Below are 25,929 nucleotides of genomic sequence, written 5' to 3' on the forward strand. Positions count from 1 at the left end.
CGATTGTAATTACGGCCTTATTCACTTTTACTGAAGTCCGTGCGATACTGTGGCCAACATGAACACCACTCAGCACCGTTGCCTCTGTGAATAGGCCCTTAGGCCAGAAACCCTCTAGGACAGAGTTCCCCAACCCTGTCCTCAAGGCCCGCCAACAGTACATGTTTTTCAGAAAACCACAAACATTCTCAGGTGGTGTAATTAGTGTCTCAGCAGAGCTGATTAAAGTGGACCCAAATTAAAAATACAAGATTTCAGAAATAAAATCTATTTTCCAAATTATAATAATAAATAGCAGCCTTTTTTCAGCTGCATGATGACAAATATAAAATATTTCACACTTATTGGAGGAACCCAATTCCCTTTCTTTCATATTGTCGGGATTTTTCCGGCAAACTGGTGGAGTAGGTGGTGTCCAGCAAAGGAAGAATTGCTAATGGTTGCCACCTGTATAACTAGTTATGAAAAGGGAAGGGTGAAAAGCATGCACTGAAATGCTCATAGGCTTGAAGGAGTGTTTATTTATCTTTGTATGTGTCAGAGTGGTGCAACTAAATATTTTGAATTAAAAAAATGTTTGGTTTGGGTCCACTTTAATTACCTTTGTGAATTTCCACAAAACATGCACTGTTGGTGGGCCTTGAGTAGGGATGCTCGGTAAATTACGCGGAATTGTTAATTCCGTGATTCCGGCCGGAATTAGATGAATTCCGGTAGTCGGAATGGAATTGTTAAAGTTCTCAAAGGGAATTTCCGCGAAATTTTCCGGGATAACACAAAAAATTTCTCCTCCTCCTCTTCCTCCTACTCCTCCTCCTCCTCTTCCTCCTCCTTCTCCTCATCCTCCTCTTCCTCCTCCTCTTCCTCCTCCTTCTCCTCATCCTCCTCTTCCTCTTCCTCCTCCTCTTCCTCCTCCTTCTCCTCCTCTTCACCCTCCTCTTCCTCCTCCTCCTCTTCCTCCTCCTCCTCCTCCTCTTCCTCCTCCTCCTCCTCCTCCTCCTCCTCCTCCTCTTCCTCCTCCTCCTCCTCCTCCTCCTCCTCCTCTTCTTCCTCTTCTTCTTCCTCTTCTTCCTCCTTCTCCTCTTCCTCTTTCTCCTCTTCCTCTTCCGTATCATCCTGTAGGGAATTGCAGTTTTTCAAAACAGCTTACATACCTTAGCCAGGATTTGAACCCAGGTCTCAGTGTGTAATGGGTATCTGTCTTACCCCCTAGACCACCAACCACACTACATGCTAAAGCTGGCCTAGCATGTACCATTATGATCAATTCAATAGAAAAAGTAGCATGATTAAGGATTTGTACTTTTTTAAAAGCCAGCTTACATACCTTAGCCAGGATTTGAACCCAGGTCTCAGTGTGTAGTGGGTATCTGTCTTACCCCCTAGACCACCAACCACACTACATGCTAAAGCTGGCCTAGCATGTACCATTATGATCAATTCAATAGAAAAAGTAGGATGAATGGACACTTTGCTAAGAGGTCGGTAAAGTCAGCTGTTTTGAGCATTACTGCATGTGGGAATTCTTTATGGATAGAGGCCAATGGGCTCGATTCACAGCTAACTTAGTTAGCACGCCTAAAAGCTTTGGGCATGCTAACTACAGTGCTAAGTAGTTAGCAAAGCCAAAGGTTTTAGTTAGCGTGCACAAAGTTTAGCGGTAAAGTTTAAAGTTACTATGGCCTTTTAGGGCATGCTAACTAAGTTATCACTGCTTTGTGAATTGAGCCCATTGCATGTTTTGCGGGCTTGCGGCAAACAGCAAAACACAGTTATACAGGCTATTAAAGTAAATACCCTTGCAGGGGAAACGTGTGCTTTGCGTTCATGTTTGTTTTTTTTGGTACATGCTAGGCCAGCTTTAGCATGTAGTGTGGTTGGTGGTCTAGGGGGTAAGACAGATACCCACTATACACTGAGACCTGGGTTCAAATCCTGGCTAAGGTATGTAAGCTGTTTTGAAAAACTGCAATTCCCTACAGGATGATATGGATGGATGGATGGGGAGGAGGAGGAGGAGGGAGAGAGATTTCCGCCGGAATTCCGCGGAAGTTCATTAAATCCGGCGGAATTTTATAGCGACGGAATTTATCATTGACGGAATCCGTGAATTCCGGCGGAACGGAATTGGTTGGTTCCGATCATGCCTAGCCTTGAGGACAGGGTTGGGGAACACTGCGTCTAGGACACAGGTGTCGCACTCCAGGCCTGGAGGGCCAGATCCATGCCAGTGTTTAGGATGGACTGAGAAAGAGAGGAATGTGTTCTACTTGATGGACCACACCTTTCCTGATTCCGACCCCTCAGGTATTTTGAGCTGTGTAAAAAATGTGTGAGGACCTTGGCCCTCGAAGGGCCAGTTTGACATCCCTGCTCTAGGAGCTCGCCGCTTGCTTTATAACATTGATTTTTAAGTATTGTAAGCAGAAACTAGCTGGAGGGGGAGTCGGGCGACCCGCCTCCCCGCCATCTGCTGCAACCCCCTGTCCTGGATACGTTCCAAGATCTAGTGTGAACCTACTCTTATGCTGGCCATACACTAGTAGGATTTCACACCTATTAGATTTTAACCTGATGAGATAAAGGATTAGTATCCATCTGTGATCACACCCTGCTTACCCCATGTCCCCTGTGCTCAAGAGATGATTGAAAGAACAGCCTTTTTTAGTTGAAATGAAATCACTCTTTTTTTTTTTTTTTTTTTGCTCAATAATCGAGCAGGAAACCCCTAGCAAGAATAATAATACAGTAGAAGACCAAGTATATGATCTATGTCTACTTGGTATCAATGCTTTATCTGGTGTAAATCAGCAGATAATAAGCCAATGCAGATAGCTTTTGTTTAGCTTTAGTTCACACCCGTAAATTAAAATTGCATTTTGCATTACTTTTTTCGGCGATTGCGCTTTGCAACGCAATGGCCGTGAAAACGCTGCATGCAGCATGTTTGCAAAGGTGCCGCAATCGCTGCAGTGAGAGTAATCCTATAGGATTGCTTGTACAGCAGCACTTTGCTGATCACCGGCGATCAGCAAAACACGAATCACAGTAGAAAAGCACTTGAGTGTGAATGAGCCCTTATACTGCCCATTGCAGTGCAGTAATGTAGAAGCTTATTTGATAAGTATCTCCAGTATACTTTCCCCTTTACTATGACTGGATTTACTAAAAGCTTGTATTCTCAGGATTAGAGATTCTTAGCCTTTGAAGAGTCAGCTACTTGATCATGTGCACTAACTAAAATCACATGTGCTTAACGTCATTAGTTTCTGCCTCAGGCACCAGCAATTACAATGTCCTTTTTGGTTATATTCAAGTCCAATGCAAAAACAAAAACAAAAAAATCTGCTGAGGAAAAAAGGGCTTCTTCAGGCCTTCTTTACATCATGAATCGCAATCGCTGACGCCAGCGGTTTGCAAATTGTGCGCAATGTTTTTTTAGAGCCTCCCTGTGCATTCGCTTTGTTTGTACAGCGCCTTTCTAAGCGCTTTGTTTTTTTTTGACCTGGAAAATAAAAAAGCACTCGGAAAATCGCTATATAAGCGCTTTGCGATTTCCCTATACCTTCCATTGAGGCAAATCGCCCTGAAAATGGTACAGGCAGCGCTTTGGTGAGCGGATCAGAATGGAACCGCTCATATGTGAACACCCTTATCGGGAATCATTGCACAAGAACTTTTAGGGCGATTTTAAAAATCGCTGGCGCTTAAACAAAAACCAAAACGCCCTTAGTGTGAACAAGCCCTTCATGCATTTTTTTGAACAGCAAGCTATACATACACACCTCATGGCCAGAAGTATGTGGAATCTTGAACACTACAACCAATTTCACAATTCTGTGCCATTATTTTGTACTAAGCCGACATACTTTCAGAAGGCTGTACAGAGAACGTGAAACAATTTATGTTACAATTTTCTTAGTACAGTCTGAAGGCAATCTGAAGGGAAGGAACAGGTAGCACATGCAAACTTCATACAGGTAGAACCCTGGCCAGGATTCAAATGAAGCACTCTACTGCTACTATTATGCAAGCGTTAGCAATTTAGCCACCATGCTCTCTTTTAACTACTGTAACTCACAAGTGATATACACACACTCACATTTTTCTAAATATTTTATTATATCTTTTCCTGGGACAACACTGAAGATATGACACAGATACAATAATGTAAAGTAGTCAGTGTACAGATTGTTAAACGGTAAAATTGCCTATCAAAATAACTCATCACACACATTAATGTCTAAACTGCTGGCAACAAAATGAAGAATGTAAAAATTCTGCCCTTTGGTCTGCCCACCATTATTTTCTTGCATCTCCTTGATTACATTTTTCATTTTTTTTGTACATCAGATCAGTACATTCGATTAGCACCAACAGTTCCAGGTTCTAGATCGCTGCTAAATAAAAGTCCCTACTGTCTTAAATATAACCTTAAATAAATTATTCAGCACAGGTGAAATGGGAGGATTATTTTCAAAAGTATCACCCAAACAATTAGTCCAGCCAGTGGTAAACTTCGATAGTAAAAAGAGAAAAGGGAGGCCTACCAGCCATTATAACGCACATTATAAGGTTGTTATGTTAACATGTTCCACTAGGAAGGCGCAATCTCCACATCAATATCCAAACTCCAGGAACAGACTCCCATGAACAAAGATAGCTGATTCCAACAGACCAAATTGTAAGCGATTGATGACTAATATCCCTTAAGCCCCGTACTCACCGCCCAACAGGTCCTGCGACGTCCCTTGATGACGGTTGTCAAGCAAGGCTTCTACCTGCTGGCAGGTATGCACAACGTCGCGTGATGCTACACTTTGGGAGCAAACGAGACTTCGTGGTACTTTGCTTAGGGGTCGTTGGGGATCAGCCGTGATGATCATTATTTTTGCGCGACGATAAGCGACATTTGCGCGGTCGTGTGAATGCACCCACTTCGCGATATCGCGGAAATGACCACTCAGCTCTCAAAAAATTGTCGGTTGTCAGGTAAATCGTAACGTGGGTGGGTTTACAGCTTTAGTTTTGCTCTCAATCCAGAGAAGAACGTGTACTGCAGCAAGCAGTACAAAGCTTGCGGGTGTGAGGTTGGGAATACACGGTTTGTTTTTTAGGTGATTAGATGGTTCGATAGATAATTTACGATATGTCTGATCTCACTTTCGATCCTTTTGCCGCTCGATTTCTGATACAAGTGAATGGAAAAAGATAAGAATAATGAGCGGAAGATAAGAGAATTGACTGCAGAATCGAGCTGCAAAAACGATCGAGAACAGAAACGCACGGCAGAAACAAACGGTTTATTCCCAGCATGACAACGAGAGGGATATTCGATTAAATTTCTGCTGGGACCTGATCTACTGTCCAATAGCAAGGTGACAAACTCCCTAATGATTCTGGTCACGCTGTAATAGGATGCAGCCCTGAAGCACTTTGAGTCTGCTAGGAGAAAAGCGCAATATAAATTTTTTGTGTCTTGTCTTGATAAATGACTAATATCGGGTAGATACTGATCGTTTACAGCCGAGTGTGACGTCACGAGGGAGACGAGTGAGTGGGGAGAACAATGCTCTCGGCCAAAGCACTCCACCAGGCTGATCGCTGGCCCGGGGGTTTGTGGGCTGCTGGACGCATGCTGGATTTTCGGCAGGATTATCTGCCTCCATGGCCGAGTTTCATCGAGCTTGCGTCCACAGCTTACCACAGTGTTTACTTGGCATAGATGTTTGGCAAAGATCAAGGGTCGGTGTTTAGATATGTAAAAGTTAGAAATTGGGTAGGAACAAACCTTACCAAAATATCTGGATTCATTTGGTACTGCAATATTTTGTACCTACATTATACCGTGTTATGATACTGTTGCTGAAACACACTGCAATCAATTTTAAAAAATAAACTTGAAAAATAAAAAAAAATCTGAGTACTGTTAGCCATATATTTTATTTATCATTCCACTTCATTTGGTACACTGTAGTTATGTTCATAGTAATCTTCAGTACCCTATATAATATTTGTTGTGGAACCTGAAAGGGGAAAGGTCACCAAGTACTATTAACCTAAACAAAGACAATTTAGATTAGAGAATCTTTGGATTTCTGTACATTCAATCCAGTGAACAGTTTGCTGTAATGAAAAGGATTTGTGGCTTGCCTACAGATAACTAGGAAATTGGAGCTTTGCAAGACTACACTATAGCATGTATTAACTATTACTATGGTTCCAAATAGCAAGCCTGTCTTTCTTGTGCATGACCAGAAGTAAAATCCTGGAAAATCTCCACTAGATACTTTTAATCCTAAGGAATTTGGTAACATGAACAAGCTATAGTACATACTGTATGGTTTCACAGTAGCTTGCAAGCTAAAAGCTAGTCATTGATGGAAAAGTATCATTTGTAACAATGAAGTCATATAGAATTATGGCTATGATCACTTCTAATTATCTGAGAAAAATGATCACACAAAACGGATTTTCCATCACTCTGTATTGTGTGTTTAAAGCAAACCTAAAGTGAACAGGGTTCTTTACAGAAAGAGTGATTATAATGTGGAATGTATTACCACAGAAAGTAGTTATGGCAAATTCTATATCTGCTTTAGGGGGGCTTAGATGCATTCCTTGTGTTGAAAGACATCCACGGCTACAATTACTAGGTAATTCACAATGGTGTTGATCCAGGGATTTGATCTAATTGCTATCTGGAGTCGGGAAGGAATTTTTTTCCCTTTTGGTTCTAATTGGACCATGCCTTGTAAGGGTTTTTCACCTTCCTCTGGATCAACAGGGATATGTGAGGGAGCAGGGTGGTGTTGTACCTTACTTTCTGATCAAACTTGATGGACATATGTCTTTTTTCCACCCAAATGACTATGTAACTATGTAACAAAAATATATATGAAGAGGGAAGCTTCTGGATCCTCCCACATCCTCCTCCAGACCACCACTGCTACCCAGGACCCTCTTTTAGACTGCGGCCATGCTACTCTTCGCGCACATGCAAGACCATATTGCACGAGCTCGGGTGTGCCTGCACAGTAGCACGCAGCCGCTCTTGGAAAAGTGGGATCAACTTTCTTCATAAGTCACTGGCTGCAAGCAGAATGTCACTACTGCGCAGGCACTGTCACTGGCAGTATGTCGGCCAAAATGAGAATACATTATTGTCTAGTGTCTGTACAAATCTAGTGTCTGTGTGGTGCTTAACGTGAACCTGAAAGAAAGCCTCTGGATCCTTCACAGACAGGCGACTGTTATTATAATTGTTTTGGTATAGTCTGGGGTGCCAGCGCTCTATTGGGCTGACTAAGGAGGGAGGAGAAAGCCTCATTAAAATCCAGAGGTTTCCCTCTCCTGAGGGAAGTACCTGGTTGTTGTTTTTTTATTATTATTATTATTATTATTATTTACAATTAAAGATTCTCTTTAACCTTTTCGGGACCATGTTAATGAGATCCTACGCCGCACTTGTGGCTGTTCTAGCCTGATGCGGCGTAGGATCTACGCCGGCCCGCAATTTCCGCTCCCGACGCGATCGTGCGCACCCGGAGGGGGAGATTAAGCTGTCATATGACAGCCGACATCTCCCCCGAGTGATCAGCAGCCATCGCGTATGGCTGCTGATCACGTGATCACTACGATCGCCGTCGGATCGTAGTGATCAGTTTGACAGCTGCGGCGGCAGGGGGGAAAGAAGAGGATCCACTCACCTCCCTGCCGTTCCAGCGACGATCGGCACCCCCCTCCGCTCCGGCCGGCATCTCCGCTCCGTCTGACGTCAGCGCCGGGTCCCGGCTTGATGACGTCATCAAGCCGCGACCCGGAACTGATCTTCAGACAGAACGGAGATGCCGGCCGGAGAAGAGGGTCCCGTGCGGCTCATCGCTGGAGCCTGGAAGGTAAGTGAAGGCTGCGGGCAGAAGGGGGAGGCACAGGCCACCATGGGGGACACCACTCTAGCCAGCCACACACGGGATCCGGCCGCCTGACCCCCCCCAAACGCGCGCACCCCCTTCCCGCGCAAAATGCCTGGGCCTTAAGGGGGGGTAGGTGGCCGGTCCCGAAAAGGTTAAAATGATCTCAGCAGACTTTAAAGAGGAACTGTAACGGCAAAATGTCCCCTGGGGGGTACTCACCTCGGGTGGGGGAAGCCTCAGGATCCTAATGAGGCTTCCCACGCCGTCCTCCGTCCCTCGGGGGTCTCGCGGCAGCCCTCCGTACAGCGGTGACGTAATATTTACCTTCCTGGCTCCTGCGCAGGCGCTCTGACGGCTGTCGGCTCCGAAGTAGGCGGAAATACCCGATCGCCGTCGGGTCCGCTGTACTGCACAGGCGCAAGTCTCCGGCACCTGCGCAGTAGAGCGGACCCGACGGAGATCGGGTATTTCCGTCTATTTCCGAGCCGAAAGCAGCGAGACCCCCGTGGGACGGAGGACGGCGTGGGAAGCCTCATTAGGATCCGGAGGCTTCCCCCACCCGAGGTGAGTACCCCCCAGGGGATCTTTTTGAAGTTACAGAGTCTCTTTAAATTAAATACAGTGGTTTGCAAAAGTATTCAGCCCCCTTGAAGTTTTCCACATTTTGTCACATTACTGCCACAAACATGAATCAATTGTATTGGAATTCCACATGAAAGACCAATACAAAGTGGTGTACATGTGAGAAGTGGAACGAAAATCATACATGATTCCAAACATTGTTTACAAATAATTAACTGCAAAATGGATTGTGCGTACCGTATTTATTCAGCCCTCTTTGGTCTGAGTGCAGTCAGTTGCAGTTGTTTTAAAAAATGAGACTTCAGAGTCTCTTTAACCACTTCCCGACCGCCGTATATACAATTGGCGGCCGGGAAGTGGACCCCGCAAGGACCGCCGTATTGACAATTGGCGGCGGTCCTTGTAGGGGCATGGGCGGAGCGATCGCGTCATCAGTGACGCGATCCTCCGCCTGGCGCCGCTCGCCCGCCGCAACATCCCGCCGGCCATACGGAAGCGCCGGCGGGATGTTAACCCGACGATCGCCGCATACAAAGTGTATAATACACTTTGTAATGTTTACAAAGTGTATTATACAGGCTGCCTCCTGCCCTGGTGGTCCCAGTGTCCGAGGGACCACCAGGGCAGGCTGCAGCCACCCTAGTCTGCACCAAGCACACTGATTTCCCCCCCCCCTGCCCCAGATCGCCCACAGCACCCCTCAGACCCCCCCCTGCCCACCCCCCAGACCCCTGTTTGCACCCAATCACCCCCCTAATCACCCATCAATCACTCCCTGTCACTGTCTGTCAACGCTATTTTTTTTTTATCCCCCCCCTGCCCCCTCCTGATCACCCCCCACCCCTCAGATTCTCCCCAGACCCCCCCCCCCCACCCCATGTACTGTATGCATCTATCCCCCCTGATCACCTGTCAATCACCAGTCAATTACCCATCAATCACCCCCTGTCACTGCCACCCATCAATCAGCCCCTAACCTGCCCCTTGCGGGCAATCTGATCACCCACCCACACCAATAGATCGCCCGCAGATCCGACATCAGATCACCACCCAAGCGCAGCGTTTACATCTATTCTCTCCTCTAAACACCCACTAATTACCCATCAATCACCCATCAATCACCCCCTATCACCACCTGTCACTGTTACCCATCAGATCAGACCCTAATCTGCCCCTTGCGGGCACCCAATCACCCGCCTACACACTCAGATTGCCCTCAGACCCCCCCTTATCAATTCGCCAGGGCATTATTTACCTTCCCTGTAATAACCCACTGATCACCTGTCAATCACCCATCAATCACCCCCTGTCACTGCCACCCATCAATCATCCCCTGTCACTGCCACCCATCAATCAGCCCCTAACCTGCCCCTTGCGGGCAATCTGATCACCCACCCACACCAATAGATCGCCCGCAGATCCGACATCAGATCACCACCCAAGCGCAGCGTTTACATCTATTCTCTCCTCTAAACACCCACTAATTACCCATCAATCACCCATCAATCACCCCCTATCACCACCTTTTACTGTTACCCATCAGATCAGACCCTAATCTGCCCCTTGCGGGCACCCAATCACCCGCCTACACGCTCAGATTGCCCTCAGACCCCCCCTTATCAATTCGCCAGGGCATTATTTACATCTGTCCTTCCCTGTAATAACCCACTGATCACCTGTCAATCACCCATCAATCACCCCCTGTCACTGCCACCCATCAATCACCCCCTGTCACTGCCACCCATCAATCACCCCCTGTCACTGCCACCCATCAATCAGCCCCTAACCTGCCCCTTGCGGGCAATCTGATCACCCACCCACATCAATAGATCGCCCGCCGATCCGACATCAGATCACCACCCAAGCGCAGCGTTTACATCTATTCTCTCCTCTAAACACCCACTAATTACCCATCAATCACCCATCAATCACCCCCTATCACCACCTGTCACTGTTACCCATCAGATCAGACCCTAATCTGCCCCTTGCGGGCACCCAATCACCCGCTTACACGCTCAGATTGCCCTCAGACCCCCCTTATCAATTTGCCAGTGCAATATTTACATCTGTTCTCCCCTGTAATAACCTACTGATTACCTGTCAATCACCTATCAATCACCCATCAATCACCCCGTCACTGCCACCCATCAATCACCCCGTCACTGCCACCCATCAATCACCCGCTGTCACTGCCACCCATCAATCAGCCCCTAACCTGCCCCTTGCGGGCAATCTGATCACCCACCCACACCAATAGATCGCTCGCAGATCCGACGTCCGATCACCTCCCAAGTGCAGTGTTTACATCTGTTCTCTACCCTAAACACCCACTAATTACCCATCAATCACCCCCTGTCACTGCTACCTATCAGATTAGACCCCTATCTGCCCCTAGGGCACTCAATCACCCGCCCACACCCTCAGAATGCTCTCAGACCCCAGCCCTGATCACCTCGCCAGTGCATTGCTTGCATCTATTCCCCCCTCTAATCACACCTTGAGACACCCATCAATCACCTCCTGTCACCCCCTAACACACCTACCCATCAGATCAGGCCCTAATTTGCCCCGTGTGGGCTCCTGATCACTCGGCCAAACCCTCAGATCCCCCTCAGACCCCCTTCCGATCACCTCCCCAGTGCATTGATTGCATCTATTTTCCCCTCTAACCACCCCCTGAGACACCCATCAATCACCTCCTGTCACCCCCCTAGCACTCCTATCCATCAGATCAGGCCCAATACAACCTGTCATCTAAAAGGCCACCCTGCTTATGACCGGTTCCACAAAATTCGCCCCCTCATAGACCACCTGTCATCAAAATTTGCAGATGCTTATACCCCTGAACAGTCATTTTGAGAAATTTGGTTTCCAGACTACTCACGGTTTTGGGCCCGTAAAATGCCAGGGCGGTATAGGAACCCCACAAGTGACCCCATTTTAGAAAAAAAAGACACCCCAAGGTATTCTGTTAGGTGTATGACGAGTTCATAGAAGATTTTATTTTTTGTCAAAAGTTAGCGGAAATTGATTTTTATTGTTTTTTTTTCACAAAGAGTCATTTTTCACTAACTTGTGACAAAAAATAAAATCTTCTATGAACTCGCCATACACCTAACGGAATACCTTGGGGTGTTTTCCTTCTAAAATGGGGTCACTTGTGGGGTTCCTATACTGCCCTGGCATTTTAGGGGCCCTAAACCGTGAGGAGTAGTCTTGAAACCAAATGTTGCAAAATGACCTGTTAAATCCTAAAGGTACTCATTGGACTTTGGGCCCCTTAGCGTACTTAGGGTATAAAAAAGTGCCACACTTTTTTACACCCTAAGTACGCTAAGGGGCCCAAAGTCCAATGAGTACCTTTAGGATTTCACAGGTCATTTTGCAACATTTGGTTTCAAGACTACTCCTCACGGTTTAGGGCCCCTAAAATGCCAGGGCAGTATAGGAACCCCACAAATGACCCCATTCTAGAAAGAAGACACCCAAAGGTATTCCGTTAGGAGTATGGTGAGTTCATAGAAGATTTTATTTTTTGTCCCAAGTTAGCGGAAAATGACACTTTGTGAAAAAAACAATTAATATCAATTTCCGCTAACTTGTGACAAAAAAATAAAAACTTCTATGAACTCACCATACTCCTAACGGAATACCTTGGGGTGTCTTCTTTCTAAAATGGGGTCATTAGTGGGGTTCCTATACTGCCCTGGCATTTTAGGGGCCCTAAACCGTGAGGAGTAGTCTTGAAACAAAAATGACCTGTGAAATCCTAAAGGTACTCATTGGACTTTGGGCCCCTTAGCGCAGTTAGGGTGCAAAAAAGTGCCACACATGTGGTATCGCCGTACTCGGGAGAAGTAGTACAATGTGTTTTGGGGTGTATTTTTACACATACCCATGCTGGGTGGGAGAAATACCGCTGTAAATGGATAATTGTGTGTAAAAAAATCAAAAGATTGTCATTTACAGAGGTATTTCTCCCACCCAGCATGGGTATGTGTAAAAATACACCCCAAAACACGTTGTACTACTTCTCCCGAGTATGGCGATACCACATGTGTGGCACTTTTTTGCACCCTAACTGCGCTAAAGGGCCCAAAGTCCAATGAGTACCTTTAGGATTTCACAGGTCTTTTTGAGAAATTTCGTTTCAAGACTACTTCTCACGGTTTAGGGCCCCTAAAATGCCAGGGCAGTATAGGAACCCCACAAATGACCCCATTTTAGAAAGAAGACACCCCAAGGTATTCCGTTAGGAGTATGGCGAGTTCATAGAAGATTTTATTTTTTGTCACAAGTTAGCGGAAATTGATTTTAATTGTGTTTTTTCACAAAGTGTCATTTTCCTCTAACTTTTGACAAAAAATAAAATCTTCTATGAACTCACCATACTCCTAACGAAATACCTTGGGGTGTCTTCTTTCTAAAATGGGGTCATTTGTGGGGTTCTTATACTGCCCTGGCATTTTAGGGGCCCTAAACCGTAAGGAGTAGTCTTGAAACGAAATTTCTCAAAAAGACCTGTGAAATCTTAAAGGTACTCATTAGACTTTGAGCCCTTTAGCGCAGTTAGGGTGCAAAAAAGTGCCACACATGTGGTATCGCCGTACTCAGGAGAAGTAGTATAATGTGTTTTGGGGTGTATTTTTACACATACCCATGCTGAGTGGGAGAAAGATCTCTGTAAATGGACAATTGTGTGTAAAAAAAATTAACAAATTGTCATTTACAGAGATATTTCTCCCACCCAGCATGGGTATGTGTAAAAATACACCTCAAAACACATTATACTACTTCTCCTGAGTACGGCAATACCACATGTGTGGCACTTTTTTGCAGCCTAACTGCGCTAAGGGGTCCAAAGTCCAATGAGCACCTTTAGGCTTTACAGGGGTGCTTACAATTTAGCACCCCCCAAAATGTCAGGACAGTAAACACACCCCACAAATGACCCCATTTTGGAAAGTAGACCCTTCAAGGTATTCAGAGAGGGGCATGGTGAGTCCGTGGCAGATTTCATTTTTTTTGTCGCAAGTTAGAAGAAATGGAAACTTTTTTTTTTTTTCTCACAAAGTGTCATTTTCCGCTTACTTGTGACAAAAAATAATATCTTCTATGAACTCACTATGCCTCTCAGTGAATACTTTGGGATGTCTTCTTTCCAAAATGGGGTCATTTGGGGGGTATTTATACTATCCTGGAATTCTAGCCCCTCATGAAACATGACAGGGGGTCAGAAAAGTCATAGATGCTTGAAAATGAGAAAATTCACTTTTTGCACCATAGTTTGTAAACGCTATAACTTTTACCCAAACCAATAAATATACACTGAATGGGGTTTTTTTATCAAAAACATGTTTGTCCACATTTTTCGCGCTGCATGTATACAGAAATTTTACTTTATTTGAAAAATGTCAGCACAGAAAGTTAAAAAAATCATTTTTTTGCCAAAATTCATGTCTTTTTTGATGAATATAATAAAAAGTAAAAATCGCAGAAGCAATCAAATAGCACCAAAAGAAAGCTTTATTAGTGACAAGAAAAGGAGCCAAAATTCATTTAGGTGGTAGGTTGTATGAGCGAGCAATAAACCGTGAAAGCTGCAGTGGTCTGAATGGAAAAAAAGTGGCCGGTCCTTAAGGGGTAGAAAGCCCTAGGTCCTCAAGTGGTTAAGGGAATCACTGGTCGCATTACAGATCATAGCTGGATTGTGCTTTGAATGGCCTGACTATTTCCTAAAGTCTGTACACAGCTTTATTTAATCATGTTATTAGTTTGTCTGCTATTTAGTCAAAGTGACTGCAGTCTGGAGTTTGTGGAGGTCAGAAAAATATAAGCTTTTTCAGGCTTATTTCCTTAAAGGGATACTGTAGGGGGGTCGGGGGAAAATGAGCTGAACTTACCTGGGGCTTCTAATGGTCCCCCGCAGACATCCTGTGCCCGCGCAGCCGCTCACCGATGCTCCGGCCCCGCCTCCGGTTCACTTCTGGAATTTCTGACTTTAAAGTCAGAAAACCACTGCGCCTGCGTTGCCGTGTCCTCGATCTCGCTGATGTCATCAAGAGCGCACAGCGCAGGCCCAGTATGGTCTGTGTCAGCGCAGTACACTCCTGGTGACATCAGCGGGAGCGAGGACACGGCAACGCAAGCGCAGTGGTTTTCTGACTTTAAAGTCAGAAATTCCAGAAGTGAACCGGAGGCGGGGCCGGAGCATTGGGGAGTGGCTGCGCCAACACAGGATGTCTGCGGGGGACCATTGGAAGCCCCGGGTAAGTTCAGCTCATTTTCCCCCGACCCCCTACAGTATCCCTTTAAGTTTAAAGATTTACTTTTGGACTTGGCTTCACTCCCAGATAACTCCCTACCTACCTCTACTTTAAGTAGACTATAACTAGTTACACCAGAAATATTACCGTATAGTTTTTTCCATATAAAAGTCTGACACACAATAAGCAAATATCGCAAGTGATGGAATAGAGCCTAGTATTTTTTATGCTAATCAAGTACTGTATATAGCAGCAATTTAGTAGGAGAGTTTTGGATCTGAGAGTTAAACAGCTCTAGTTTTTAATATGTGGTTTACAGGAAAACAGAAAGGGACTTCAGACATTTTCTTCGTAGGACTAAGGCCTGGAACCCACTACAAATCACTATCGCTAATTGCAATCACTAGCGTTTTGTATGAGCGTTTTGTAAACGATTTTATGAGCGTTTTGCCAGTGATTGTGTAGTGATTAGCGATTTTATCTCTGATTGGTCCTTTCAATTCATTTTAATTTTTTTTTACACTGTGTAGTAATTTCAAAACTCTAGCAAAATCTCTCTGTGTAGGTTTGGACTAGCGATTACGCCAGTGTTTATATACAGTACTTTACATTGCAGAAAGGCTAACGCTAAATGCTAAAAATGCTGCATGTCCTGCATTTGTGATTTGGTAATCGCAATCGCTCCAGTGGAATTTGGCCCATCCATTAACATTAGCTGAGCATTTAGGGAAATCGCTCCCTAAACGCTCACAAAATCACTCTAGTGGGTTCCAGCCATTATACTAAATGTACCTGTGTTTATTATGTCACATCACTTAGGCCTCATTCCCAGTGGGACATTGTGTTTGATGCGACGTTAAAGTCGCACAACGTGCCCCTAATGCAACGCATGTTGGTTTTGAAGTTGGACGTTATTTTAAACTGCGTTATGTGTCTCTTGGTGCGCCGCTTTCATTGCATACTGATGGAACGAAAACGGCGCATGCGTCACGTTTAAAAAAATAACGCTTATAACGCACAGCATGCAGCACTTTCTAAATATTGCTACACGTTACACACAACGCAACGTGAGCACTGTGAATGTCGCACAGACTTTGTGTTGCTGTGCGTTAGTCTGCGTTATTACTTTTTATAACATGCGACTTTACCGTCCCACTGTGAAAGCAGCCATAGCATCTTCTTACCTTTTCTGGACTGCAAAGTTCTGGCCGGCTTGAGACCAGAGCTGTCCGTGCCCTTTTAAGTGATGTGATTGGTGTGATTGGCTTACAGCAATCATGGGGTCAGGAGACAATAAAATTGGCCTCTGACTGAGACACGGAAACTCTGCTGTCAGTTTGACAGCAGAGCAAGCAAGTACAGCAATGCACTAGAGCAAAAAGATGCAGAAATGAGGAGAGCGAGCAGACGGCGCGGGTGATTGAAATCTACACCCTGGCAGGAATAACAGCTTTAAAACAGGGCGTAGATTTCAATCATCAAGGAAGCTGTTAAAGAGGGATTATCAGCCATAAAATGAAAGTCTATTTTCCCCCTGCTCTGTGTTTGTTATGCAGCCTGCAACCTTATCCTGCATTGCACGCACTCCAATCAATTCAGATTTGTTTCTGCTTTAATAAATCTTATCTCAGTTAGCCAGGGCCTATTGGGTATATTACCAACAAGAAGGATGCTTGTCCTCACCACTCCCACATTCCTGCTCCTCACTGATTGGTTGAGGGAAGTTCAGTGTGCTGCTGAAATACAATTTATGCTGTGCTCACATGTTTACAAAGCAAGCTAGATATGACAAAGCAGTTCCTACTCAGGCAGAGGAGAAAAAAAAGGAGGAAATTACATCAGGATTGACTTCAGTAAGAGGGAAACAAAATGAAAAATGCCAGGAACCGTTTTCTCTTTAATTACTATATAAAATTCACAGAAATCAAAAAGTGGACAGTACAATACATCTCTTATGTAAGTAGAATAAGTATTTATCTACTTATATACTGTGTTTTTTTTCCCTGGTATAGTATGGCTGTCCCTCCTGCTTTAAGGATTCTGCTATCTTCGTTTTATCTCATAAATCAAAGATTTAACAGCCATGAGCAAAATGTTGTGTTATTATACCACCTAATTATGTGTATAAATTAATGCATTTGCATAATTTGCACATAAATACATTAAGTATTACTGAATGATTCATAAAAACTTTTTATCTGCCTCTCATGTGTGGTTTACAGTAAGGACTAGGTTAAAAACTGCATACGTTTCTGCAGCTTGAAACTTCCTGTTTTGTTTCACCAGGAAGAATTCTTCTGGTTATGGAGAGTGATTTGAACTCTGGTAATATTATACCTCATTGCCATCATTGTGTCAAGTGATAAACTGTGGCCAGTGGTGTGCTGGTGCTGTAATTAATGCAATTTCTCAATTCACTGCTGGGAAAGATGCCAGAGTTATTCACTGCTACGTGATTCCTCCGTTGAAAAAAAAAAATCCATGTCTGCAGATCAAGTTTTCTGCCAAGATTGATCATGCTAATAATGAAACACCTTCCATACAACAAATGGCCGGCTGTGTAGTGGCGATAGTGGATTGGTCATCGTGGGCCAGTTGAATGGCTCCCAAGGTCTCCTGATCTGACCCCCTTAGACTTATCTTTGGGGTCATCTGAAGGCAATTGTCAATGCTGTGAAGATATGAGATGTGCAGCACCTGAAACTATGGATACTGGAAGCCTGTGCTAGCATTTTTCCTGTGGTGTTGCTATCAGTGTGTGAAGAGTGGGAGAAGAGGTTGCATTGCCAATCCAACTCAATGGGCAGCACATTGAACACATTTTAGAAGTGGTCAGAAACTTGTAAATAACTCATGAAAGAATAAAGTTACAATAAAACCAAGCACACCATTGTTTTTCTTGTGAAATTCCCAATTAGTTTGTTGTGTCACATGACCCTCTTCCTATTGAAAAGACAAAAGTTGGATTCAAAATGGCCACCATGGTCACCACCCATCTTGAAAAGTTCCCCTCCCCCCCCTCACATATACTAATGTGCCACAAACAGGAAGTTAATATCACCAACCATTCCCATTTTATTAAGGTGTATCCATATAAATGGCCCACCCTGTTCTTTGCTCTATTCAGTTTGTACCCATTGTTTTAGATCTTTTTCTGCACACTCAGTATTAACTCATTCTTTGGTGCTTACTCTATTCCATTTTTTGTTGCTGGCTATTACTGAGGGTCTAGTTTAATCTGAGGGCATGTCTGGTTATTACTGGGGGTCTAGCTTATTCTGGGGGCAGGTCTGGCTATTACTGGGGGTCCAACTTATTCTGGGGGCAGGTCTGGCTATTACTGGGGGTCTAACTTGTTCTGGGGGCAGATCTGGCTATTACTGGGGGTCTAACTTATTCTGGGGGCAGGACTGGCTATTATGTGGGGTCTAGCTTATTCTGGGGGCAGGTCTGGCTATTACTGGGGGTCTAACTTGTTCTGGGGGCATGTCTGGCTATTACTGGGGGTCTAACTTGTTCTGGGGGCAGGTCTGGCTATTACTGGGGGTCTAACTTGTTCTGGGGGCAGATCTGGCTATTACTGGGGGTCTAACTTATTCTGGGGGCAGGTCTGGCTATTACTGGGGGTCTAACTTGTTCTGGGGGCAGATCTGGCTATCACCTGGGATCTAACTTGTTCTGGGGGCAGGACTGGCTATTACGTGGGGTCTAGCTTATTCTGGGGGCAGGTCTGGCTATTACTGGGGGTCTAACTTGTTCTGGGGGCAGGTCTGGCTATCACCTGGGGTCTAACTTATTCTGGGGGCAGGTCTGGCTATTACTGGGGGTCTAGGTTATTCTGGCAGCAGGTCTGGCTATTACTGGAGGGCTAACTTATTCTGGGGGCAGGTCTGGCTATTACTGGGGGTCTAGCTTATTATGGGGGCAGGTCTGGCTATTACTGGGGGTCTAGCTTATTCTGGGGGCAGGTCTGGCTATTACTGAAGGGCTAACCTATTCTGGGGCAGGTCTGGTTATTACTAGGGGTCTAGCTTATTCTGGAGGCACGTCCGGCTACTTATACTTCCTAATACTGGGGACACATTTGCTACCTGTACTGGGGTTGTAACAATTTGGAGGGGGGAGGGGCACACCTTGCAATCTCCGCCTCTAGTGTAGGAGAAACTTGTCTCAGCCCTGCTGTCTACTGTGTTTGAAATTGTATATGGTTGTCTTCATTTTATACTCATGTTTATTTAATTATTAATTTGTAGTCCAGTTTATGCTTGTTTTATTATCTATATTTCATATCTCTACTGTGAGAAGTTGTATGTGCCAAACCCAATTCCAGGCGCAAACCAGTCATGCTTGGCAAGTAAAATATTTCGGATTCTGATAAACAATATGTGAATCTGTTTCAAAAACATTCTAAGAAGTATACTGTACATAAACATATGAAACAATATGTATCTAAACCTAGGCACCAGAGAAATAAGTCAAAATGTTAAAGTGTTTAGCTGTTGACACAATATGTTTCCATTTAGAAAACTGGAAACAAAATTTGGCAATACAAGCACAATAATATGTTAAAATATATTTTATTCCCTAAAATCTGCAAATAAAAAGATCACCACCATTTCAGTGAGCCAGTCATTTTTCTTTTTCAAATTCAAATACAATCAGCAGCAAAACATGAACATATCATCCAGCAATAATGCTTCTTTCACGTATGTGAAAGCTAACCATGTCTTGTGCACTGACGCAGCCCCATACTATCACAGATGCTGGCTTTTTCACCTGTGCACAGATAACTATCTGGATGATCTTTCTCCTCTTTAGCTTAGAGAAAACATCTCTCCAAGAATTCTAAACAGAATTTCGTTGGACATTTCACAGTCAGACCACATACAGTTCTTTCTCATGAATGTGTTCAGAATTTTATGTACTTTAGCTGATCAAATGACCCAAATCTTTGAAATTTTATGTTGGGGAACGTTATTCTTAAATTGAGCACTATTTGCCAATACACTGTTTGCCCATCTTTACTCCTAAAGCTTCGTATAAACCTGGTATGTCACCCAGAGGGATAGAGACACGAGCGATAGTTCAGGGCCGAATTTTATACAAACGCCTTGCTAGCCTGTAGGCTAGCGACGTGCTTTTGTTATGGAGGGAGGGAAGAGTAGGGCAAACAGCGTGGCACATGAGGAAACAGCACTGAATGGGCAGTGTGAGCAGAAGAACAATTACCTCAGCCTTCTTTCGGCCAAGACGATCCGCTAGGCTGATTGTTTGGTGATGTACTGAGGGGAATTGGGGGCCACTGTATACACTCTAGGTTCTCAAACTGTTGCCCAAGGGATCGATTCCCTTTCTTTACACACAACAGTTGTTGTACAAGGCTTACCACTGAGTTTAAATCAATCAGAAACTGAACTCGATGGACGTATGGTTGAACTCGATGGACGTATGTCTTTTTTCAACCCAAATAACTATGTAACTATGAATACAAATGCAGCAGAAAAGAACATACTGAATTTAGAAAATGCAACACAGACAAAACGCAACTCTGAACACATCTTTAACGCAGGTCAACACTGCTCCAGAGATGTCATTTAAACTCTACATTTGATGGTGATGGGAAATCAATTTTGATTGTGAATCGATTCTATTTTTAGCATTCACTTGATTATTCCCTTCATTCACTTTATACTTTTACAAAAGTGTAAATTCAAATATCAAATGTGTAAGCTAGCCTGGAAAATTTACAGTCATTGTATGAATATCTGTCAAGTTTTCTGAGACCTCTCTCTTTCTGTTTATGATGAAATTGAGAAGTATGCACATGTTTACTTTTACTATACTTTTCTGCAGTATGATCGACTGCATTTACAGAATCAATTGTACATCAGTTGCCATGCAATATATTCATTTTTAGTTGATAGCTGATAATTTTATTGAACAAGTCGGTTGATTAAAATTCAATCACACTAAAGGTTGCCCCACACAATACAATTTTTCTGTTGAATTAAAATTCAATCTCACTAAAGGTGGCCACACACCATACCATTTTTTATTTATTTTGGGTTTGAGAATTAAGATCAACTTTTCCAATTATCGTAGTAATTTTTGAAGTATCTGAGCAGTATTTAGCATTTGTGAGATTTTTCCTCAGTTATGAAATTATCAAAAACACTGAAAAAAATGGATTGGGTCAATAAATCAAAAATAAATCAATAAAAATTACCATCTATCCTCCATCATTAAGTTCTCTAAAAAATAAAAAAATAAAGAATTTTTCACCACTCCTGATTATGTTATATTGGAAAATAAGACATTCAATCACATTTCTCGCTCAAGAAAAAAATGACATTTTTGATTTTTCTATACAACCAATTATTTTAACTGAAAAACAGGCAAATCAAATCTTTTTTATTGGATCATATGTGGACACCTCTTGGTTAACCTGTGTGTATTGTCTATGGTGTGTGTCACTTCCTGAGTTGCAGGTGATGCACAACAATACACTTCAACTACCTTACCAAGTGAATTATCCCTTTTTAGATAGTAACAGTTGGTTGCTTTTATCTGCCACACAAGATATTCTTTCAGTGTAATTTAAGGCGGGGGGGCTGAAATATTGGGAAATATTTTACACTGATGTTCGTATTGCTCACAAGTACACTTCCTGTCGTGTACAAATGCTTCTGCACTGTGCAGGGGCAAAGTACTACGCCGACACAGTAGCACAGATCCGCTCGTGCACATCTTTTTTTCCCCCATGCAGTTCGCAGACACCAGTAGGGATCGTGCCTGCGCTTGTATACAGAGGGAAGAATGGCTGCAAAGAACAAGAGGATCCCGCTCAGCAGCAGAGATGTCAGGGAGGATCGGAGGAAGCCTCTGGACATAAGTGTTTTTTTACTGTTTGCTTTTTTCATATCAAATTTGCATTAAACTCTTCTCTCCCTACACCAATTGTCATGTGACTGCAGAAAACTGGTAACTGTTTGTTCAGCAACATAGACATAAAGCACCCAATCCTTCCAACTTAGGTGAGGGTTGTCATGCTACTACAACAAAGGGATCGAAAACCTTGTAAATATATACAATTAATGCTTACATTGTAACTGAACAGAAAGTAAGTGCCCCTAGGGGGTACTTACCTCAGCAGGGGGAAGCCTCTGGATTCTAAAGAGGCTTCCCCCTTCCTCCTTAGCATAGCGGATCCATTGCTGGGACCCATAAAAAGTCTACCAACAAGGCTTGTCAGCAGTGCACACAGGCACAGTAGGGGCTTTCAATGGATTCCAGTGGAAATAGACAAACCCCATTGGGTCTGCTCTACTGTGAAGGTGCAGTTGCCTTGCTCCTGTGCAGTAGAGCAGACCTGATCAGGCTTGGCTATTTAAAAAAAAAAGCCCAAGACAAGTGTTTCTATAATACAGTTAAGTATGGTGGTAGGATTGTCATGGCTTGGGTGAGCCAGTGTTGCCGGCACTGGGGAGCTACATTTTATTGAGGGAACCATGGATGTCAACATGTACTGTGACATACTAAAGCATAGCATGATCTCCTCCCTTCGGAAAATGACCGCATTTCCCAATATGATAACAACCCCAAACACACTTCCTCCTCCAAGATGCCACTGCCTTGCTTAAGAAACTGAGGGTAAAGGTGCTGGACTGGCCAAGCACGCCTCCAGACCTAAAGCCTATTGAGCATCTGTATGGCATCCTCAAAAGGAAGGCGGAGGAGCACAAGGTCTCTAACATGCAGCAGTTTCATTATGGAGTAGTGGAAGTGGATTCCAGTTGCAACCTGTGAAGCTCTAGTGAACTCCATGCCCAAGAGAGTTAATGGGGTTCTGTGGCATGTTTAAAAAACAAAAACTGACATGGGGCTTCTATTGGGAGCTTACTGCGCAGGTGCAGTACAAGAAAACTTTGTATGACGCGCGCGGGATCGAGCATTATTCGTCTAGTTAGACGAATAATTAGACCGGCACTGGCAGCGGGGAACTGAGGATCGTAGGAGGACGGCGTAGGACATGACAGCTGCAGTGGGCCAATAGAAGCCCTAGGTAAGTGTCAGTTTTTGTTTTTTTAAACATGCCACAGAACCCCTTTAACCATTTGAAGACCCCAGAGTTAAACCCCCCTAGTGACCAGGCCATTTTTTACTAATTGGCCACTGCAGCTTTAAGGCCAAGCTGCAGGGCCGCATAACTCAGCACACAAGTGATTTCCCCTCCCCCTATTTCTCCCCACCAACAGAGCTCTCTGTTGGTGGGGTCTGATCGCTCTCCAGTTGTTTATTATTTTATTTTTTTATAAATATTTATTTTATTAATTTTTGATTAACTTTTACTATTTATTTATTTTATACTCCATCCTCTCTCCCTCCCCCCGCCAGCCAATCAGCGTAATCGGTTGTCATAGGCTTTAGCGTGACAGCCGATCACTTCTGATCGCAGCGCAGATTGCAGCTCTGTACAATGTTTATAGACGGCGGTTTCACCGTCTAACAGTCTCTGAGCAGTGATCTCCTGCTAGCCCCATAGAAAGCCATTCACGCCAATTGGCGTGGAGCGGTCTTGGGGCTGTCGCGGTGTTCATGCCAATTGGCATGGAGCGGTCGGCAAAAAGTTAAGGCAGTGCTGGAAAATAATGGAGGGCACACAAAATGTTGACACTGGGTAGATTGTTGACATTCCTCACTGAGGCGTGTACTAACGGTCGTTGCCAGTGGCATAGACATTAATGGCTGTGAGTTACTTTGAAGGGACAGTAAATTTACATTGTTATACGAGCTGTACACTGACTACTTAACATTGTATCAAAGCGTCATATCTTCAGTGTTGTCCCATTAAAAGATTGAATAAAATATTTTAAATTATGTGAGTTGTACTCACTTTTGTGAGATACTGTAGGTTAGTTAAGGGTTAGGCTAGAGATATTAAAAATTACTCAGTTCAGGGTTAATGTAGATTTAGATTTGCATTAGGCACAGCTCACGTAACCTTAACCATCCACATGACCCCATTTGTCGGAATGGAAAAGGTTAAAGTTAGGCACAGGGTTCAAGGTTTTCTTAGATGGGGGTGTTTGTCAGGAAGAATAAACAAAGGATAAGGTTGAGGTTAAGGGGTAGGAAGATTCACTTTGGGTTGAGGCACAACAAATCCTGAATAACTATTACCAGAAATGAACACTCAGGTGATGGTTTCACACATGACTGCTGTACAGACATGCTGCGAATGATCACAAATGTTTGGCTTGTGTGTCAAATATTTAGTGTGTGTACATAGCTTTTAGACTTGATTGGTGACTGTAATTACTAGAGGTTACACAGGGGCAGAGGAAGTCAGGAGATTGGGTTTGCATCCTGTGTCAGTTTACAAGGTACCAAGCTTCCAGGGCTGAATTTACATGCCTGTCCACCTCAATCAAGCTATCTGTTTTGGTGACCCTGAGCAAAAATCCAAAACTGATAAAAGAAAAATAAATCCTGCTTTTCCACTTGTATACACATACATTCATTGATCTAGTCAGATTATTCTCTGTTGTACACCATTCATCCATCTTTTCCTTGGTTACAAAGTAGCAAACCAGAGACAGAAAACAGGAAAAGACAAAAGCAAAGAGCTGGCAGCTTACATCCCCCTTACTGCAGAACTCAGAACAGAAGGACCCTCTTTGTCTCCCTTTTTAGAAAAAAAAAGAAGTATCTATTACACAGCCAGTCACGGACGTGGCTTGATGATCTCAGCAGGCTGTCTGCTATGCCAGCTCACAGACCTCTATATGTCTCGCACATCAGTCCTAGCACACAGTACACATGACAATCCACATTCTCCCAGGCCTCTGCAGCAGGGGAGGGTGGTGACAGCACACAGAAACACATGAGATGAGACTTACATGCGGACCCCGCACATTTCTGCTTCCATCTCGGTTATAGAGGCTGCTTCCCATCCTTGTGAGCCGCTCCGATGTAGCTAGATGAGGAAACGCTGCTCCCTTCTCTCCAGCCTCTAGTAATGCTTCCAGCTGAATGAATACACCCCGCTGCCCTAGTTGATGTAAAATGTACTTTCTCTTTGATTGGCATCAGCACTCCATTCTTAACGGTGGTGGACGTGGACCCGCCCATTATGCAAATCACACAGTGACTTTTTTTTTTTTTGCTTCGTGGTCTAGAGCTGCTCAGCCTATTCTCCCATCCCCTTTCCTCTTCCTTTCAAACTGATCTCTAGCTCTTTACCACTTACATCTTGGCTGACACAATTACTAGCCTTCTGTGCAGTGAGAATTATTGCTGTAGAGGTCCTCACGGAGAAACAGCTGGCAGGCAGATTCTGCAGATCCTCTGTGGCTCTCATCCATGTGCTAGCTAGGTGCTGATTGCTCTCCATTTCAGCGATGGTTTTAGGTAAAAAAAATAGGATCTGGACATTATGAATATAATGATGAATAGGAATCCTTACATTTGTATGTTGTAATATAACAAAAGTTGTGACTTCAACAGTCCCTGACTTCTTAACCACTTGAGTACCAGAGGTTTATACCCCCTAGTAGAGATGAGCGTAATGACCTAATTACGATTTTGCGAAATTTCGCGTAATTAGTGTAATTACGATTATGGCCGTAAGTACATAATCGTAATGAAGAAGGATTTCGCGAAATTTCGCGTAAGCGTAATTTTCGCGTAATTTTCGCATTACAGTCGTATCATGCCGTAATTTCGCATTAAACGCTACCGTAATTTCGCGTTAAACCGTAACGCTCCGTATAATATAAAAAAGCCGCCGACTTTGAACTTTAAGCAGGCTTTGCTATTAACCGTTAAAGTTGGCGGGTTTTTAAATGTATACATTTTTACTTTGAAACTTTAACATCGATTTTCTCAAAAACTATAAGGTCTTTTTAAAAAAAAAATGTTTTCCTCTTATTCCTCCTGATCTCCTTAATATATTCTCCAAATTTGAGGCTCTTAGCATTTAAGGGGGCTTTGCTATTAACCCTTAAAGTCGGCGGCTTTTTTATATTATACAGAGCGTTACGGTTTAACGCGAAATTACGGTAGCGTTTAATGCGAAATTACAGCATGAACGAAACGCGAAATTTCGCGTTGAAAATTACGCTTACGGTATTTTCAATTACGATTTTAAGGGCAATTTCGCTACG

The 25,929-nt window shown here is 43.8% G+C and overlaps 1 protein-coding gene across 1 annotated transcript in view; it reads right to left on the reverse strand.

Moving 5' to 3' along the window:
- GNE (glucosamine (UDP-N-acetyl)-2-epimerase/N-acetylmannosamine kinase) overlaps positions 1-24,862 on the reverse strand; it is a 102,320-nt gene extending 77,458 nt beyond the window's left edge. Inside the window, exon 1 of the mRNA XM_068234252.1 lies at positions 24,664-24,862. Within this exon, the coding sequence (XP_068090353.1) occupies positions 24,664-24,717 (54 nt within the window). The 5' untranslated portion in view covers positions 24,718-24,862. The remainder of the gene's footprint in view (positions 1-24,663) is intronic.
- Between the last annotated feature and the right edge of the window lie 1,067 nt (positions 24,863-25,929).

This window comes from Hyperolius riggenbachi, chromosome 1, assembly GCF_040937935.1.
Source record: "Hyperolius riggenbachi isolate aHypRig1 chromosome 1, aHypRig1.pri, whole genome shotgun sequence".
Lineage (NCBI taxonomy): Eukaryota > Metazoa > Chordata > Amphibia > Anura > Hyperoliidae > Hyperolius > Hyperolius riggenbachi.